This window comes from Cibotium barometz, chromosome 59 (genome assembly GCF_041138505.1).
Source record: "Cibotium barometz isolate CiBa-2024 chromosome 59, ASM4113850v1, whole genome shotgun sequence".
In the NCBI taxonomy this organism is placed as follows: domain Eukaryota; kingdom Viridiplantae; phylum Streptophyta; class Polypodiopsida; order Cyatheales; family Cibotiaceae; genus Cibotium; species Cibotium barometz.
In genome coordinates, this window is record NC_141104.1 from 24,661,334 (window position 1) to 24,680,847 (window position 19,514).

A 19,514-nucleotide genomic window follows, 5' to 3' on the forward strand; every position below is an offset into this window, starting at 1 on the left:
TCTGTGTTTTTTTAAAAAATCGAAGAAAAAAAGCACAAATCAACACAACCAATATGAGAGATGGTGGGCACGAAACCTCGGAAGTGCGAGAGGAGCTGGTAGGGGCTGATTTGTTCAAGGCAAGAGCTCCTTCAATCAATTTTCCAATCGCCTGTGGCCGTTTTTTTTTTTTATCCTCTCTGGATAAAAAAACGTTGATAATCGTAGGTTTTCCTAGGCTACATGAAAGAAACGTGTTTCATTCCAATGAAACGTTTCGTTTCACATTTCGTTGCAAGCTCTCTCTACTCTCTCTCTTGTTCGGTTTATGCTTCCGCCTGTTCATTGGAACGAAACGTGTTTCATTCCAATGAAACGTTTCGTTTCACATTTCGTTGCAAGCTCTCTCTACTCTCTCTCTTGTTCGGTTTATGCTTCCGCCTATGCATTCTCCAACAAAGACTAAGAAAAAGAAGAGCATGAAGAGAAGACTAAGAAACAGAAGGAGAGGAAGTGGAAGTGGAAGTGGAAGATGTTAGAAGTCATCTCCTGTCTAGTTTTATACACCAGGGCCTTTGTTGTGGGTGTGCCCGCCCTTATGAGGTGTTTTCCCATTTTTCCCCACTCTCCGTATTTTTCCCCTATTTTTTCCCATTTTTCTAAGGCTTGGGAGGGCTGCCAGAGGGTGCCAGGAGCAGTACAGTGCTGGCCGACTGGATGTTTATCAGTCGTGGGCACTCTTACTGCTGGCCGACTGGTTTTGATCAGGTTTTGGCACCAGATAGCTGGCCGACTGCATTTATGCAGTCGTGGACTTCTTTTATCAGTCGTGGGCTTCTCTTATGCTGGCCGACTGCCCTCTAGGGGAGTATATATAGGTCCTCAGCCCCCATGCCTTATTTGTATCATATTCGGGATCTTCTTGTGTATATCAGAGCAGAGTTACACGCCTACATCTCTCTCTTTTTGTGCTGTTTTTTCTGCCTGCGTTTTTGCTCTTGTGTTCCCAGATTTGGTCATCATTTCCGCTGCATATTCTGACATGGTATCAGAGCCCTAGGCTCTAGATAGGTCTTGGGATTTGTGTGAGCAAGAGGGGGCTGTTTTGTGGCTGATTGGTGGACTGTTTTGGACTGTTCGGGAAGAGGAGAAGCAAGAGGAAGGCGGGCTGATTTGCTGGACAGCCACTTGCAGGTATCAATTCTTCTTTGTTCCCACCCACCCACCCTTTTCAGAGTACATCCCCGCTATGGCAGATTTGTATGAGATGGCCGAGAGACATGTGAAGATCCCGACACTCCCCACGTTTCCGGTGGACCGTCAGTTAGACGGGAGCAACTACGGCATATGGAAGGTGATGATGGAATCCGTTCTGGAGTCTTACGACCTCGCCGATTTTGTCGTTGTTGGTGTTCCACGGCCGGAAGTAGAGGAAGGGGAGTTACCGTCAACCCGAAAGGACCGGGAGGCCCAGACGCAGATGTGGGATCGCGTCAACGCCAGGGTCCGTTCGTTTATTTTCCTCCACTGCACACCGCAGGTAATCAATCATGTAAAGCACATGACGCTGGCCAGAGGTATATGGCAGCATTTGGCTTCTCTGTACAACAGGGTATCACCCATGAAGAGGATTTCTTTGGAAGTACAGATGCGGGTTATGAGCCCTGCAAAGTCGGCGACGATGCGGGAGCATATTAACAAGCTGCAGGCTCTTCAGCAGGAAGTTCTTCAGGCTGGGAAGGAGATATCGTCAGAGGACATGGCCATAACGTTGCTGTCACATTTGCCCTCTTCGTACTCAGCATTCTACTCGTCGTTGATTACCAGTGGCCGGCTCAGCACCATCACGTGGGAGGAGCTTGTGCCTATGGTCCTGGACCAAGAGGAACGATTTACGAACCCTCCTCAGGATGGAGGTTCAGAGGCCTTTACTGGCCAACGGTCGAAAGGCCGTAACACGGGCAAGGGGAAGGCTTCGTCGGAGAAGTCTTCTGAGAAGATGTCCGTTAGTGACCGCGAGAAACTGAAGGCAGAGAGGACCTGTAATGATTGTGGCGAGAAAGGCCACTACTGGAGGCAGTGTCCCAAGCGGAAGACCGAGAAGGGAGAAGATTCCTCAGCAATCATGAAGACTCCGGCTTTTGTGCACCTGGAGGTGATGGACACCGATGCTTCATTTTCTTCAGGCAGGGAGGAGATTGGAGGACTTGTTAGAAGTCATCTCCTGTCTAGATTTATACACCAGGGCCTTTGTTGTGGGTGTGCCCGCCCTTATGAGGTGTTTTATCATTTTTCCCCACTCTCCGTATTTTTCCCCTATTTTTTCCCATTTTTCTGAGGCTTGGGAGGGCTGCCAGGTGATGCCAGGAGCACTCTGAAGCTGGCCGACTGCATCTGTAGCAGTCGTGGGCTGTCTGAGTGCTGGCCGACTTGTTCTGTGCAGACATGGGGCACCAGATGCTGGCCGACTGCTGTTTTTCAGCAGTCGTGGGTTTTGTCCAGTCGTGGGCCTCTTCCAGTGCTGGCCGACTGCCCTCTAGGGGAGTATATATAGCTCCTCAGCCCCCATACCTCATTTGTATCATTCCTCGGGATCTTCTTGTGTATATAGAGCAGAGTTACACGCCTACATCTGTCTCTCTCTTGTGCTGTTTTTCTGCCTGCGTTTTTGCTCTTGTGTTCCCAGATTTGGTCATCATCTCCGCTGCATATTCTGACATGGTATCAGAGCCTAGGCTCTAGATAGGTCTTGGGATTTGTGTGAGCAAGAGGGGGGCTGTTTTGTGGCTGATTGGTGGACTGTTTTGGGCTGATCGGGAAGAGGAGAAGCAAGAGGAAGGCGGGCTGATTTGCTGGACAGCCACTTGCAGGTATCAGTTCTTCTTTGTTCCCACCCACCCACCCTTTTCAGAGTACATCCCCGCTATGGCAGATCTGTTTGAGATGGCCGAGAGACATGTGAAGATCCCGACTCTCCCCACGTTCCCGGTGGACCGTCAGTTGGACGGGAGCAACTACGGCATATGGAAGGTGATGATGGAATCCGTTCTGGAGTCCTACGATCTCGCCGATTTCGTCGTTGTTGGTGTTCCACGGCCGGAAGTAGAGGAAGGGGAGTTACCGTCAACCCGAAAGGACCGGGAGGCCCAGACACAGATGTGGGATCGTGTCAACGCCAGGGTCCGTTCGTTTATTTTCCTCAACTGCACACCGCAGGTAATCAATCATGTCAAGCACATGACGCTGGCCAGAGGTATATGGCAGCATTTGGCCTCACTTTATAACAGGGTATCGCCCATGAAGAGGATTTCCTTGGAAGTACAGATGCGGGTTATGAGCCCTGCAAAGTCGTCGACGATGCGGGAGCATATTAACAAGCTGCAGGCTCTTCAGCAGGAAGTTCTCCAGGCTGGGAAGGAGATATCGTCAGAGGACATGGCCATCACGTTGCTGTCACATTTGCCCTCTTCGTACTCAGCATTCTACTCGTCGTTGATTACCAGTGGCAGGCTCAGCACCATCACGTGGGAGGAGCTTGTGCCCATGGTCTTGGACCAAGAGGAACGATTCACGAACCCTCCTCAGGGTGGAGGTTCGGAGGCCTTTACTGGCCAACGGTCGAAAGGCCGTAACTCGGGCAAGGGGAAGGCTTCATCGGAGAAGTCTTCTGAGAAGATGTCCGACGCTGACCGCGAGAAACTGAAGGCAGAGAGGACCTGTAATGATTGTGGCGAGAAAGGCCACTACTGGAGGCAGTGTCCCAAGCGGAAGACCGAGAAGGGTGAAGACTCCTCAGCAATCACGAAGACTCCGGCTTTTGTGCACCTGGAGGTGATGGACACCGATGCTTCATTTTCTTCAGGCAGGGAGGAGATTGGAGGACTCTCCGCAATGGATACTCGGGAGTGGATTCTCGATAGTGGTGCTTCCAGGCACATGACTCCTTCCCGTTCCGGTTTACAGGATCTCTGCATGGTTTCTGGTCATATTCTTACTGGGGATACGTCCACTATCCCAGTTCACAGTGAGGGCAAGATGGAGATAGTTCCCAATGGCAGAGGGGGGAAGCATTCCTCCCAGGTGTTGTATGTTCCGACACTTGGTTTTCATCTGTTGTCAGTGCATCAGGTTTGCAAGACTGGCGTACGGGTGGAGTTTGATGAGCATTTTGTTGCTCTCCGGGACAAAGCAACAGGCCAAGTGGTTTGGGAAGGTGGAGTGGAGAATGGAGTTTACAGGCTTTCAGCACTCTCTCTCCCAGGTCCTCAGGATTGTGATGAGTGGCAGTTTGGTAATGGCTACTCAAGTGTGGATACGCTGCAGGTACGGGCTTTCCGAGACCAGGTGGTGGATAGCTTACCAGTAGATGGCAGCAGTTGGCAGGAACTTTCCAGTACTGAGGTTGGTAGTTCTTGTGTTCGTGAGTCAGAGGAAGCTGAACAGGTCACTTATGCTCTGATGTCTCGTCGTGTTCGGGACATAGAACTTCCAGTAGTTGAGGATGTTCTTTCCACGGGAACCTTTCGGAAAGCCCGGCAGGTGATAGGTGTTTGCTTGCAGAAGGAGGTGGTTTCTCCAGGCTTTGTGGTTCCGGATTCAGAGGGGGTGGTTGACAGGTTCCATCAGGTTTCCAGGACTTGTTTGTGCACCGTAACAGGTGTTGATCCTTGTGAGCAGTGTGATGTCTCTGTGACTCAGAAGCTGTATGGTTCATTGATCTGGTTGATGGACACCGGATTGGACGGGAGCTTCCTGATGAGGCAGTTGAGCTCTTGGTTGCAGATGTCTCTTTGGGAGGCAGGATCGCGTTTCCTGTGGTTTCTGCGACATGCGAAGGATCAGAGACTCTTTTACACAGGAGGGGGATTGTTGGATGGAGTCCGACTCCGCGGATGGAGTGACTCGGTTTGGGGAGAAGATCCGGACATGAGGAGATCTACTTATGGCCCAGGAGCAGTTTTACGGAGCAGGAGGAGGTTACCTTGCAGGTTTGGGCTTCCACTGGAGGAACCCTTGGTCATCCAGAGGCACTTTGTTCGTGAACAGATTGTTGCTGATGATATCTTGCTGGAGTTCTGTTCGACGGAGGACAGTACGGTGGACCTCTTCACGAAGTCGCTCTCTGGATTTGCTCAGGCGGCACCCCAGCTCCCAGTGGTTGGTCACACAGCCAGGAGCTGAGAGGGGGTGTTAGAAGTCATCTCCTGTCTAGATTTATACACCAGGGCCTTTGTTGTGGGTGTGCCCGCCCTTATGAGGTGTTTTATCATTTTTCCCCACTCTCCGTATTTTTCCCCTATTTTTTCCCATTTTTCTGAGGCTTGGGAGGGCTGCCAGGTGATGCCAGGAGCACTCTGAAGCTGGCCGACTGCATCTGTAGCAGTCGTGGGCTGTCTGAGTGCTGGCCGACTTGTTCTGTGCAGACATGGGGCACCAGATGCTGGCCGACTGCTGTTTTTCAGCAGTCGTGGGTTTTGTCCAGTCGTGGGCCTCTTCCAGTGCTGGCCGACTGCCCTCTAGGGGAGTATATATAGCTCCTCAGCCCCCATACCTCATTTGTATCATTCCTCGGGATCTTCTTGTGTATATAGAGCAGAGTTACACGCCTACATCTGTCTCTCTCTTGTGCTGTTTTTCTGCCTGCGTTTTTGCTCTTGTGTTCCCAGATTTGGTCATCATCTCCGCTGCATATTCTGACAGGACTCTCCGCAACGGATACTCGGGAGTGGATTCTCGATAGTGGTGCTTCTAGGCACATGACTCCTTCCCGTTCCGGTTTACAGGATCTCTGCAGGTGTTCTGGTCATATTCTTACTGGGGATACGTCCACTATCCCAGTTCACAGTGAGGGCAGGATGGAGATAGTTCCCGATGGCAGAGGGGGGAAACATTCCTCCCAGGTGTTGTATGTTCCGGCACTTGGTTTTCATATGTTGTCAGTGCATCAGGTTTGCAAGACTGGCGTACGGGTGGAGTTTGATGAGCATTTTGTTGCTCTCCGGGACAAAGCAACAGGCCAAGTGGTTTGGGAAGGTGGAGTGGAGAATGGAGTCTACAGGCTTTCAGCACTCTCTCTCCCAAGTCCTCAAGATTGTGATGAGTGGCAGTGTGGTAATAGCTACTCAGGTGTGGATACGCTGCAGGTGCGGGCTTTCCGAGACCAGGTGGTGGATAGCTCGCCAGTAGATGGCAGCAGTTGGCAGGAACTTTCCAGTACTGATGTTGGTAGTTCTTGTGTTCGTGAGTCAGAGGAAGCTGAACAGGTCACTTATGCTCTGATGTCTCGTCGTGTTCGGGACATAGAACTTCCAGTAGTTGAGGATGTTCTTTCCACGGGGACCTTTCGGAAAGCCAGGCAGGTGGCAGGTGCTTACTTGCAGAAGGAGGTGGTTTCTCCAGGCTTTGTGGTTCCGGATTCAGAGGGGGTGGTTGACAGGTTTCATCAGGTTTCCAGGACTTGTTTGTGCACCGTAACAGGTGTTGATCCTTGTGAGCAGTGTGATGTCTCTGTGATTCAGAAGCTGTATGGTTCATGGATCTGGTTGATGGACACCGGATTGGACGGGAGCTTCCTGATGAGGCAGTTGAGCTCCTGGTTGCAGATGTCTCTTTGTGAGGCAGGATTGCGTTTCCTGTGGTTTCTGCGGCATGCGAAGGATCATGGACTCTTGTACACAGGAGGGGGATTGTTGGATGGAGTCCGACTCCGCGGTTGGAGTGACTCGGTTTGGGGAGGAGATCCGGACACGAGGAGATCTACTTATGCCCGAGGAGCAGTTTTACGGAGCATGAGGAGGTTACATTGCAGGTTTGGGCTTCCACTGGAGGAACCCTTGGTCATCCAGAGGCACTTTGTTCGTGAACAGATTGTTGCTGATGACATCTTGCTGGAGTTCTGTTCGACGGAGGACAGTACGGTGGACCTCTTCACGAAGTCGCTCTCAGGATTTGCTCAGGCGGCACCCCAGCTCCCAGTGGTTGGTCACACAGCCAGGAGCTGAGAGGGGGTGTTAGAAGTCATCTCCTGTCTAGTTTTATACACCAGGGCCTTTGTTGTGGGTGTGTCCGCCCTTATGAGGTGTTTTCCCATTTTTCCCCACTCTCCGTATTTTTCCCCTATTTTTTTCCATTTTTCTGAGGCTTGGGAGGGCTGCCAGAGGGTGCCAGGAGCAGTACAGTGCTGGCCGACTGGATGTTTATCAGTCGTGGGCACTCTTACTGCTGGCCGACTGGTTTTGATCAGGTTTTGGCACCAGATAGCTGGCCGACTGCATTTATGCAGTCGTGGACTTCTTTTATCAGTCGTGGGCTTCTCTTATGCTGGCCGACTGCCCTCTAGGGGAGTATATATAGGTCCTCAGGCCCCCATGCCTTATTTGTATCATATTCGGGATCTTCTTGTGTATATCAGAGCAGAGTTACACGCCTACATCTCTCTCTTTTTGTGCTGTTTTTTCTGCCTACGTTTTTGCTCTTGTGTTCCCAGATTTGGTCATCATTTCCGCTGCATATTCTGACAGAAGAGAAGACTAAGAAAAGGAAGGAGAGGAAGAGGAAGAGAAGGAGAAGGCCCATGGGCACTCAAATTGCTACTACTCGAGTTTTAAAATACAAAAAATTTGTTCAAAACATGCGAAAAAAAATTCCCCCAAAACTTACCTAACCAAGAGGTTTCAAGTTTTTTTAGAACCGTTCCGCTTTGAAACATCTTGTAGGTTTTGAAATGACGAAACGGATTTTTTCGTGACCTGCACACACTTCTCCCCAGCCATGCCCATCAACTGTGCACAAGACACCTGAGGGTACCTGGGCGTATCTCCTGATGAGCTACATGCCAAAATCCATGGCTAACTACAAGTGGTTTTCAGGTTTGAGGGCTTTAGAGTTAGCACTTCTAGTCTTGTGCCCTTCAGGTCTTTAAACTGCTTCAAGATGCATGATAATTACATGGTTGCCACTATGATCCCACCTTTATTATGCTTGGCCTATTTCATTGCATTGTCACTGTTGATTGGTTTTCCATGATGAAAGGACCCTCATTCAAGAGTCTTCAACTAATGTATCTGCCAACCATGACACCCCACCTGCTGATTGGAAGGGAACTTCCTTTCAGTTCTAGTGTTTCACTGAGTTGAACCCTTTAATGGTCTTATGTTTGCATTCAGACTCATTGGTCAGTTGGCCTCCAGGTGTTGTTGATGAATCTCCCAGTCTCTCTCTCTCTCTCTCTCTCTCTCTCTCTCTCTCTCAAGTTAAGCAATATTTAAAAACTGGGGTGATTAAGGGGAGATCTGTATCTTATCACTTGTACGTAAAGCAAGTTTCTGAAAAAATCAAACAAAACAAACAAATTTATGAAAGATACATAAAAATCGATTCAAGACACAGCAGTTACTTGAGAAGATTTGAAAAGTTCAACTCAGTGATGTTAGTAATTTTATATAATATTTTCCCTTTTTAAACTACCTGGCAGTCAAGACTAGAAGATCACTGTAGCAGGATAGGTCTTTGGAGCACAAAATACGAATGCTGCGTGCCTTGATATGACGAAAACAACAATAGCACGAGCCACTCATGCAAACTGGGTTCAAGTTCAAAGTGGCGCTAAGGATATAAGATCCAGGCCCCATTAAAAGGAACCTTATGATGAGGGTTTTGGGGAGACCAAGCTGGATGCTCTCATCATTTATTGATACATAAGAGTGTGATTAATAGAGAGAGTAGCTTTGCCCCCAAATCCATCTCAATCCCTAGTGTGGGTTGATTGTCTTCTCTCTACATTTTATTAGGGCAACATAAACTTTTGTATGTGCGCAAACCAGAATTTCGCCGTTGACAAGACGACGACCAGCGACAGAAGTAAAAGCAGTCACGTAAGAAAGCTTAGTTAGAGAGGAGGAAGATACAAACCTACGACGGCTTCCAGATATGGGAAAGCCATTGTTACCACAGAGCGGTAGTGCCTTCGAGTCCAGCCTTGGAACGATTATTACAATATATTAAGCAGCACGCCAAACCGTAAACCTAACATGCACACACAATGGTTTGCTTTTAATTAATAGCGCATCAACGATTAAACGTAAGCGGATGTTCATTAACGATCTTTTTTATCTATCTTTGAAAGATTATAACCTTAGGGATTTTCTTTGTAAAATTTTAAATGAAGACAAAATGATTTGTAGAGGTCTGTAGGGAAGTTTAGGTTCTACTTTGCTGTATTTTGGACATCTTCCAAGTTTATATATATATAATTATTATTGATCCTTTTTAAAAAAAAGATTATAACCTCAAGGTAACTCCTAAGGAAATGGAGAGAAGTCACTTGGCCTCTCTTTGTCTCAGTATTGTATTACAAACGTTAAACCTAACATTCACACACAATGGTTTGCTTTTAATAGCGCGTCAAAGATTAAAACTAAGGGGATGGCAAAGTAGCCGGGTTCAATCCCTGATGAACTCATTTATGTCCCAACCCCAAGGGGCAGGATTAAGTAACAATCCTTGAAAAAAAAAATGGGAATGGAGAGAAGCCATTTGGCCTCTCTTTGTCTCAGTACATGCAACCATGTGGTGCTAGTGTTAAGGCATATGAGTTTGTAATAAAAAGAAAAGGCTCTTTGGGTAAAGGAATATCTAAGGGTTTAGAGTGTAGTGAAGATGTGTTACGACTCCTTTAGGTACAAACTAGCAAACTGTGGGACACACTGGTAAGACGTGGGAACCAATGGTGGCACACACGAGCCATTGGGTAGAGAAGCATATTCAAGAGAATGAATGCTTCTTATATCTAAGGCAGCTTGGGAAAGAGGAAACACTTGGTTATCTGAACTAGAGTTCTTCATTGAGTATTGGCCTGAACTAGAGTTCTTCATTAAGTATTGGCCTGAGCTCTGTTGGAATTAGGGTTAGGGTTGCAACAATGCACACACACAAGATAGAGAAGCTTGAGAGCATTCAAACTCGCTAAATTAGAATCAACAACAAATGTGTGCCAGATACAAAAGATAAGTACACACCCCAAAATGAGTAGATAAGAGGGTGTACATACGCACGAGGGAAAAAACCTCCTAGTGAGGGAAAAAGTGCCCCGGCAGTCCTAAGTGTGTTCACACACATCACTACCATCCATAAATCCCCCCTGGAGAAGCGATGATGTGAACATGTACATGGTATGGCCGATCAATCCTAAAAAGGCAATAAACCCAAAGCTTTACGAAAAGCTTCGAACTTTTCACAAGAAAGAGCCTTCATGAATAAATTTGCCATGTTGTCATGTGTAGCCCCATAGACCAAGCTGATCTCGGCTGCTGCAGAGAGTCTTTCCCTAACATAGTGGTAATGTACCTCAATGTGCTTAGTGCGAGCATGAAACACTGCTGCTAATGCGCTTTAGCTATCAGTGAAAATTGTAGTAATAAACGACTATCCAACACCCAAATCAGCCATAAGATGTCTAAGCCACACACACTCAACTGTAGCTGTAAAAGCTGCCCTGTACTCAGCTTCACAGAGCTGGAAGTGGCCATTGTAGGCTACTTCTTGCTGAGCCATGATATACATGAATCACCAAGGTGAAAGCAAAACTAGTGGGGGACACTCGTGTGTCATAACATCCAGCCCAATCTAAATCACTGAAAGCATGCAGCTATGACTCACCCCCATTTGGATAAAATAAACCAAAATACTGAGTGTCCTGTAAATAGTGGAAAATCGCTTAACAGGCTGTTAATGCTTCGTACCTAGGCTATGCATAAATCTGCTCCAACTGTGGCCTCGTGTTGCACACACAAAGAAGGGATCCAATAGCCTGCTGATACAAACTAGCATCAAAAGAGTATCCTATATCTTGAAGACTAAGTCAAGTACTTGTCTCCATAGGTGTAGCCACACATTTACAGACTTTAAGATTAAACCTCTTCAATAGCTTTAGTATATATTTAGACTACAGCATAACAATGCCATCATTGCATTACATAAACTGAATCGCTAAATAGTAATACAAGGGCTCCAAATCTGACATCTCAAACAATGACTGTGAATCAGCCTTAAAAGCTAAAAATTGATCTATATCGGGTCCCGTGAGCAGCATGTCATCAACATATAGAACAACGACCAAAAATGTGTCCTTACTCCTCTTCACATAGAGGGTGCTCTCTGTTGGACTGTTACAAAAATCATTTGTAACCAAGTATGCACGAATCTTCTCATACCATGCTCTAGGAGCCTCCTTAAGGCCATAAAGAGCCTTTTTCAACCTGCATACTTTAGACTCTTCTCGTTTTATAGCAAAATCAGGAGGTTGTAATATATACAGCTCCTCATGTAAATCACCATTCAAGAATGTTGTCTTAATGTCCAACTGATGTACATTCCACCCATGATGTGCTGCCAAAGCAATGAGACACCTAATGGTAGTCATACGAGATGTGGGTGCAAAGGTCTCATCATAATCAATGCCTTTTTGCTGGGCATACCCCTTTGCAAGACAAGTCTGGCCTTGTAGCAATCAATGCTACCATTTGCTTTGTGTTTTAACTTGTAAACCCACTTAGTACCAATGGCCTTCTTGCCATGAGGTAGATATGTCAAATACCAGGTGTCATTCTTGAGTATAGAGTTATACTCATCCTACATAGCATGCATCCAATGATCATCATCATGTGCTTCCTCAAAGGAAACAAGTTCCTCCTCATTACATAAAGTAGAAATGAGAACATGATCCACATGAGAATAATCTACATGATGAGAACCTGCACGAGTTGTGCTAGGTAAAGGAGCTGCCAACTTGCTATCCCTAATGTCTGCACAAGCCATTTTGGCATACGCCTAGATTCTTCTATGGCTACTCTCTCCTTATCCACTATATCCTTAATAATTTTCTCATCAAAAGGCTGATTTTGCACCTGCAAAGGCTAAATTTCAACACTTGGTTGAGCATTCAATTGCTCTACATATGGATGCCCTCCCCATCAAACAAAGGTAAGAGCAAATTAAACATGTCCTGTGAGCATAAATTATACTATTTTTTGCATGAAAGCATGGGCTGAACTGAGTTTTCAACAAAACTGAGAGAGGGGCTGTTTGGGACTGTTCTAGACTGAGTATGAATGCTATAAATGCTGCGTTTTACCTTCACCAAGCGGCTGGGGCAAAACGATGAGTCCTGCCTCCAATTGGGAATAGGTTCATACTGATGAAACCACTGGATTCCTAAGATCATGTCACATCCCAAAAGAGGAGAGACAATGAAATCTCGTTGGAATGAGATCTTCTGAACTTCAAAGGCAAACTGCTGTGCCTTCTGAGAAATGAAATCCGCTTTTAGGCTGGATGGTAAAGTCTATATCCCTTGCTTTCTAAACTGTATCCCACAAATATGCATTTAATTGCCTTAGTCATCAAGCTTACTGGCAAGTCTATGGAGAGCTTTTGCTTGCTGATCTCTCAGCCAAGCCTTCTTACCCCAATGGCAAGGATTGAGGCCATGTCTTGATCACCAAGTACCTAATGCCCCTCCTTACCACTTTTCCAAAAGCACTCACGACAATGAGAATTTAAGCCATGCTTCCCTTGGCCTCTCCCCACCAATGCCAAGGGTACCATCTCAACATGCTAGATTCTAGTGCTTGTTTGGAATGAACTTGTACAATTTAATTGAGAATCTAACACTGTAAAGAGAGTAGAGTGTTTTGATGGCTTACAATTCCAAACATGTACTCATGCTCATGAATATTACAACTTTATCATGTAATCATGCTTGCATTCTGCTCCTTGTATAGTTTTTTCATCAAAATCCTTTGCTCCAAGGCTTGCAATAGTCATCCAATCAAAGAGAAACAAACAATGCCCTCTCCAAGGCATAACAAATACAAGAAGTATCAATGATTGCATACTCTTCTCTTTTTTTCATCCAATTATTGTCTTCTTTGCATGTATAAGGTAAAATGATTGAGAAAATGTATGGGAATGATAAAGAGCAAGTACAGGTTCAAAGCAATGCAAGCTATATGCAAGGGAATGATGAGAATCCCATGATATGTAAGAATTTTTCCCTAAACCCTGTTTTCTTCCAAAACCCTAATGCCCTTGGCCAAATTGATCAACCAATGCATGATTGTATAGAGAAGATCAAGGGAAAAGGATTGTAGATTGAAAACTCAGGAAATCCCACCACAAACCCTAATCTTGAAGGCAATTCCCAAAACCCTATTTCTCTCAAGAAAATCTAAAATTGTGATCATTGTTACAAATCAATGATATGAGAGGGGAGAGGAGAGATAGGAGAAGAGAACTAACACCCTGGATCTCAAAAATTTTAAGTGAAAATCCCAATTTTCAAGAAAACCCCCAAATCATTCAAGAGGACCAAGAAACCCTAAATCTTAATTGGAATCAAGCATCAAACACATGTATAGGTAGAAGAAGGTTGGGAGAGCCTCATTATGCAAGAATTTCATAAAGAAGATGATCCCAAACCCTAACTTTCCTCTACTCATGCAACAATTGATCACATATATGAATGTAGCGAAGCACGAAAAGGAAGATTGTTGAAGAAAATTTTCCAAACTTTTATGAAGAACTCTAATTTTTCATGAAATCCCTAATATGCAAGAGAAGGAGAAATTGAAGCATTCATGAAATTAGTAGCTTAATTACTCTTAGTACTTGCTTAACCAAACATTGTGATCATCCAATGGTGATTAATGAGCTCCATCTTTCCCAAAAATGCGCGCAGCCCACAACATCCTCACAACCACAAAATAGCAGTCTCAATAGTGTGTAATGAACTTGTTAATCATGCTTAATACCTTGCTAACCAAAGGTTTGAGGCATTGCTAGGCATTAACAAGGTCTGGAACTCTAAAAAAATGGCAGTATAAGCGCAGCCTGCTAGCATTCTCATGGCAAAATCGTCCAAGAAAAAGAAGCTCTACAAACTCTTGAGATGATTCCCATAGCTTGCCTAATCAAATCCCCAAGCTTTTAGAAAGTTTCAAGCTTATAATCATGGCTCACAAAACTAAAGCAAAGAAGAAGAAGAAGAAGAAGAAGAAAGGGAAAACGTTTTGGATTAGCCAACTAGTCTTGATTAGTGAAATCTTGCATTTTTTTGAAATTTGGTGCAGGTCACTCAAAATTTGGTCCATAGTAAACCCATGGTCCCAAAAGCTTAGGAAGTAAACAAGAAATGGAAATTTACCCATTCAAGGTCACCATAACCATCTTCTTGATCAAAAAATCAAGAAAACCAAGAACACTCAAAAGATTTTCAAGAAAAATTAAGAGAGTGGATCAAAAGCATGGCTTTGATACCAATTGAAATGAAGCAACCATAAGCTAAGATTTGGGACAAATCATGTGGATTAGTATGTAATAAAACACACATAATGCCTAAGTGATTTAACCTTTCACCAAAGGATGGAAATAACCTTCTATAGGCCAATGTATGGTAGGTGTATGTTCAAAGAAGGTCATATGATCAAAAGATACAAATGAAGATCCATGAGCCTCTTTTATAGTTGAGCCCTATGACCATAAACCTAAGATATATGACTATAAACCTAAGCTAACTATTAAAGTTGCTACTCCATTACACTAAGGAAGTGAGAAGGAAGGTAAGGTTTGGGCAGAGGGGGTGTTTTCCCATCCATATTCGACACAGAACACAAGACTTTGAGGCCTAGTAAAGTGAGGACCTCTCATAACAAAATCAATTTAAGACTAGGAAGTGTAATGATATGGGGATAAGTTTCTTTTTACTCCACAAGGGAAACAAATCGCAAAACCAAAGATGAGGTGAGGCTTCCCTCCATATTAGACCTAATGCGGGAGGAACCTCGGAGGAACTTCCATAGGGATGAGAACCATTAGGTGAGAGAATTAGGTTAGCAATCCCACTTGAACCACTAGTGCCAATTCAGTTAGGATGGGGAACCACACGAGAGTTCAGAGCCGAGATAATAGATCCTTGAGTGTACCAACAACTCATGGAGCACCGATATATGGATACCTGATGACACATTTAGGCTTTGTACCCGTAGAACAACTAAAAGAAGCTTTTTTTGGGATGCCATGGCACCTATGGATATGCAATACCATCCTATACTCGAGTGCCTCCTAGAATGGAACCCAAGCACATAACCACCTATGGATATGTGGGACCATCCTATACTTAGGTACCTCCTAGAATGGAACCCAAGCACATGGCCACCTATGGATATGCAGGATCATCCTATACTCAGGTACCTCCTAGAATGTAACCTAAGCACATGGCCACAATAATGGCCTCGGAGCCAGTTATATAGAGGACCGAGAGATATAAATGCACCAAGGTGAGATCTCTTAGCGTGCTTTAGATGCCAAGGCCATCACAAAGAGTGGTGGATTTCCCACTGAGAGCTAATCTAGGAGGGGCAACTAATGGCCCACCACCTTTGGTAGATGATATATAAAGTGTGGCATTGATAACGTTTGATTAGTGAGTGCTCTCTTAAGCCAACAACTCTAAATCCCTCAATGAGTAAATCATTGCCTATTGTGGCGTTGGGGATAGTCAGTGTGTCATGTCCGCCCAATGTCATCTTTGGATGACAAAAAAGAAGTACCACTGAAGATTGTGAAAAGGGCCCAAGATAATAATTACAAGATTAGGTAGCCCGACCCCAACTTCTTCCACATCAAAAACCCTGAAAAACAAAAGAGGAAAAAGAAAAATAGGGACCATAATAAAGGGAAGGGATAGGGAGTGCAAACCTAGCCTACAATGGAACCACTTGAGCCAAGAACTTCCCAAAGTTCTAAGGTGCTAAAGGAAACCAAAAAGAAAGACACCCTCAAGGACCTACTAAGTTATTTTAAGATTGAGGATGTTCCAAATTCTTCCACTCAAATTACATTAAAAGAAGAGCAGGGAGAGTGGGGGAAACCTTGATAAGCGAATTCTCATTGATAGAACATATGAAATTAGGGAGAAAGCTTGGAGGATGTGTTAAAAAGGAGTGCTAGTTTGGAGAGATTAGTCGAGGTTTTTAAGGGAAGAGGAGCGAGTGCTAGTTTGGAGCGACTAGACGAGTCTCTTGGGTTATGTACTGAACGGAGGGCTCAGGGGTGGGCCCTTCACAACCATTTGACACTAGTTCATTTGGTGGTGGTCAGGGGGGAAAGTATAGACACTATTCCATTAACGATGAGTACCTACTCTACAAAGGTAGAGTTTGCATACTAGATTGGTGATTTTCGAGCCCAACTTCTTATAGAAAGTCATAATAGTCTGAGTGCTAGTCATCTCGGGAAACAGAAGACCTATGCACTAGTCAATAGACAATTTTATTAGACTAGTTTGTTTAAGGATGTCCAAGACTTCTTGCTGAAATGCAAGAAGTGTTAGGTCAATAAGCATAATCGCCTCAAGGTTCTAGGTTTGCTTCATCCATTGGATATTCCCAAAGAGAAATAGGAAAGTATTTCCATGGATTTCATCACTCGCCTACCTATAAACGAATTACGGGAATGATTCGGTTTGGGTAGTGGTTGATAAGTTTACCAAGACGGTCAAGTCTATACATACTAAAAAGACAATGAAAACACCTTAGTTAGCTCAGTGGTTCAAGAACATCTCTACAAACTATATGGCCTACCCACACGTAGAGATAGGAAGTTCGATAGTCACTTTTGGAGGGAAATCTTTAAAAGGTTGGACACTACTCTGAGTATGACTACAACTGATCATCTGCAATCTGATGGTCAGAGACCGAGAGAGTTAACTAAGTATTAGAAGACATGGTTCATGCGTATGTCAGTAAAAAGCAATCCAATTGGGAGGAGTATGTGCCACATTTGGAGTTTACTTATAAGAGTTTGAAACATTTTGTGATGGATTTAGTCCATTCATGTTGATGTATGGCTTTTAGTTGAGATCTCCTATAATCATAGAGCTAGAGAAGGAAAAGTTAGAGTTAGTCAAGGAGTTCCTTAAAGACATGCAAGATATGCTACCAATAGGTAGCAAAAGGTATACTACCAACAGGTAGCAAAAGATAGTACACATAGTGCACAAGATCGTGCAAAGACGTATGCAGACATGTGTCGAAAAGAAGTAGCTTTTGAAGAAGGTGATTTCGTATATTTAAAAGCCCCTGCGAAGTTGGAGACTTTAAAGACATGAAAGTGTGAAAAACTTTCACCTAGATATTGAGGTCCCTTTAAAATCCTTAAGCAGCAAGTTGGTGGATTAGCGTACAAACTTGAGTTGCCTAGAGAGCTCTCGAGTTCATCTTGTTTTTCATGTCAATAGAGTGTGAAAAACTACTGACCATAAGGAGAATGTAGTTTCTCTAAGTGTTTTAGTGGAGTTGATAGAACCACCATCTATTCCACATGAACTCGTGAGGACTCTTGGATTTAGATATCGGAACACAAGGCACACTGTGTACCGAGAGGCACTTGTTAAGTGGAAAAATCATGAGGATGAGGTGTCCTCATGGGAGCGCTTGAGTACGCTAACCAAGAACTTTCTGGAGTTCATTTTCATGGATGAAAACTCTTCTTTAGGGGGAGTAATGTTATGTAGCTCGAGGGAGCAAGTCAGGGTTCAGGGGAGAGGGCACCTGGTGGCGGGTGGCCGAACATGTGTGGGCATGCAAGCAGTATACTATACATGTCTAGCGATGAGGATCCCTATCCTCATTCCCTTTGGTTGGGTGGTGATCTAGAGCTCTTCTCCCTCCATCGTTTTACAAGAGCGTAATAGTAACCATGGGTGTGTCCCGTGAACGGGGGGTACGGTATGGTGGCATGTGGGGGTCTTTATAATGGAGAAATGATGGGGGAAGGGGCAAGGCGCATTGGGGTAAGAACAAAGGGACAAGAAAGATTGTGAGACAAATATGACCCACCCGCTCTCCCCACCATTATATAGATTAAAGAACCTTTGAAACTTTCCATATGTTAAGCATTTTTCTATAGCCCTAGGATAGTAAGACTTTTAACATTCCTTAGCCTACAAGTTTTCCTATAAATTTGAAGTAAAACACTACTCATAAACTTTCCTTTTTATTATAAGCTTACATTTTTTACACCTACGTCTTTGACCTCCTCCTCCAACTAACCTCCTACCTAGATTTCCCATAAATAATTAACCTTTAAAAGCTTATTTAACCTTAGGGATTTCCTACAACATTGAGGTAAAATGCTCCCTAAAAACTAACAACCTACATCTTGTCAGACCTCCCTAATGCAAACCCCAACCCTAGCTTCTATAGCCCACATGTAAAAAAATAGCCTTCATGAAAATGTGGATGATCTCTTCCCCACGATAGTGAAAATACCCTGGCATGCTATACTTAGTTTAATCACCTAATTATTATGTTTACCAATGACCCTATGCATTAAGTGTATGCCTTACTAGGCCACACACCATGCTTACCACACCCACAAACTCTACCCAGTACTACATTCACACTTTATTACATAAGTGATGATGGACAATCGTATATGCTACCAAGGACTCATGTCATTCTCTCCACTTTTTAGGAATCATTATCCTTGATGATAATGCTTACAAAAGTGAGACTGTATTTTCCAAGTTACATATGACAAGGAATGTCCTCTTAATTTTGATAAGGAATTCTTAAAAGAGTAAAATTTTGAAATTATCTTTCTCTTTGTTTAGGATTTTCATTGGCCTATGAGCTTCTCATGATCAGGCTCTTACAAAGAAATCATTGTATCAACTAAGTTATCACCATAATAAAAATAACGCTTTGATTGACTCTCGTAAAATATTGGGTGGACATGATAGTCTTATGGTACTCGCATCTTTAACAGGGCCTACAATCGTTCATGGCTCATAATATCTAGGTGAAAACTTTATGCTTTTACCTGCACACAAAGCATCCTCGACTTTTGAGGGATGAGTAGAAACATTTTCTACCCCTTTACAGATAACTATATTTAGCACTCTCGGCATTCATATATTTATAGGAAATTACAGCAAGGTGATGATCATGAAGATATCCCTTGTAAGCTTCAGAATAACCTCTTATGGTACAAGGATAGAGTGTATCTTGTTTCCACTTCATCCTACATACCTAAGGTGCTTCATGAGATGCACTCTTTTCTACTTATCTTGGTGTGACAAAGATCTATGAAAAAGTGAGCAAGAGTTTCTTTTGGAAAGGCATGTGAAGACATGTCAAGAAGTTTGTGATGGAATGTTCTTAATGTCAAAGGAACAAGGATAGTCATCACAACTACCAAGTGGTCTACTTTATCCTTTACCCATTCTAGATGGGAAGTGGACCCACATCTTTATGGACTTCATTACGGATTTAAGCATGGATGGGATTAAAAGTTTGTGGTGGTTGATAGGCTTACCAAATCACCTCACTTCATTGCTTCTAAGATCTCATATGTGGTGCATCTCAAATTGCCTAATAATTTGTGGAGAATGTATTCGAGATACATGGCTTGCCACTTAACATAGTGTGTGATAGAGACACTAAATTTATGGGAAATTTTTTGAGATCTTTGTATGA

General features: G+C 44.1%; 1 protein-coding gene across 1 annotated transcript in view; it reads right to left on the reverse strand.

Moving 5' to 3' along the window:
* The window catches only part of ATSTE24 (Peptidase family M48 family protein), an 88,496-nt gene extending 79,414 nt beyond the window's left edge, over positions 1 to 9,082 (reverse strand). Inside the window, exon 1 of the mRNA XM_086793594.1 lies at positions 8,890 to 9,082. Coding sequence (XP_086649720.1) covers positions 8,890 to 8,920 — 31 coding nt within the window. The 5' untranslated portion in view covers positions 8,921 to 9,082. The remainder of the gene's footprint in view (positions 1 to 8,889) is intronic.
* Between the last annotated feature and the right edge of the window lie 10,432 nt (positions 9,083 to 19,514).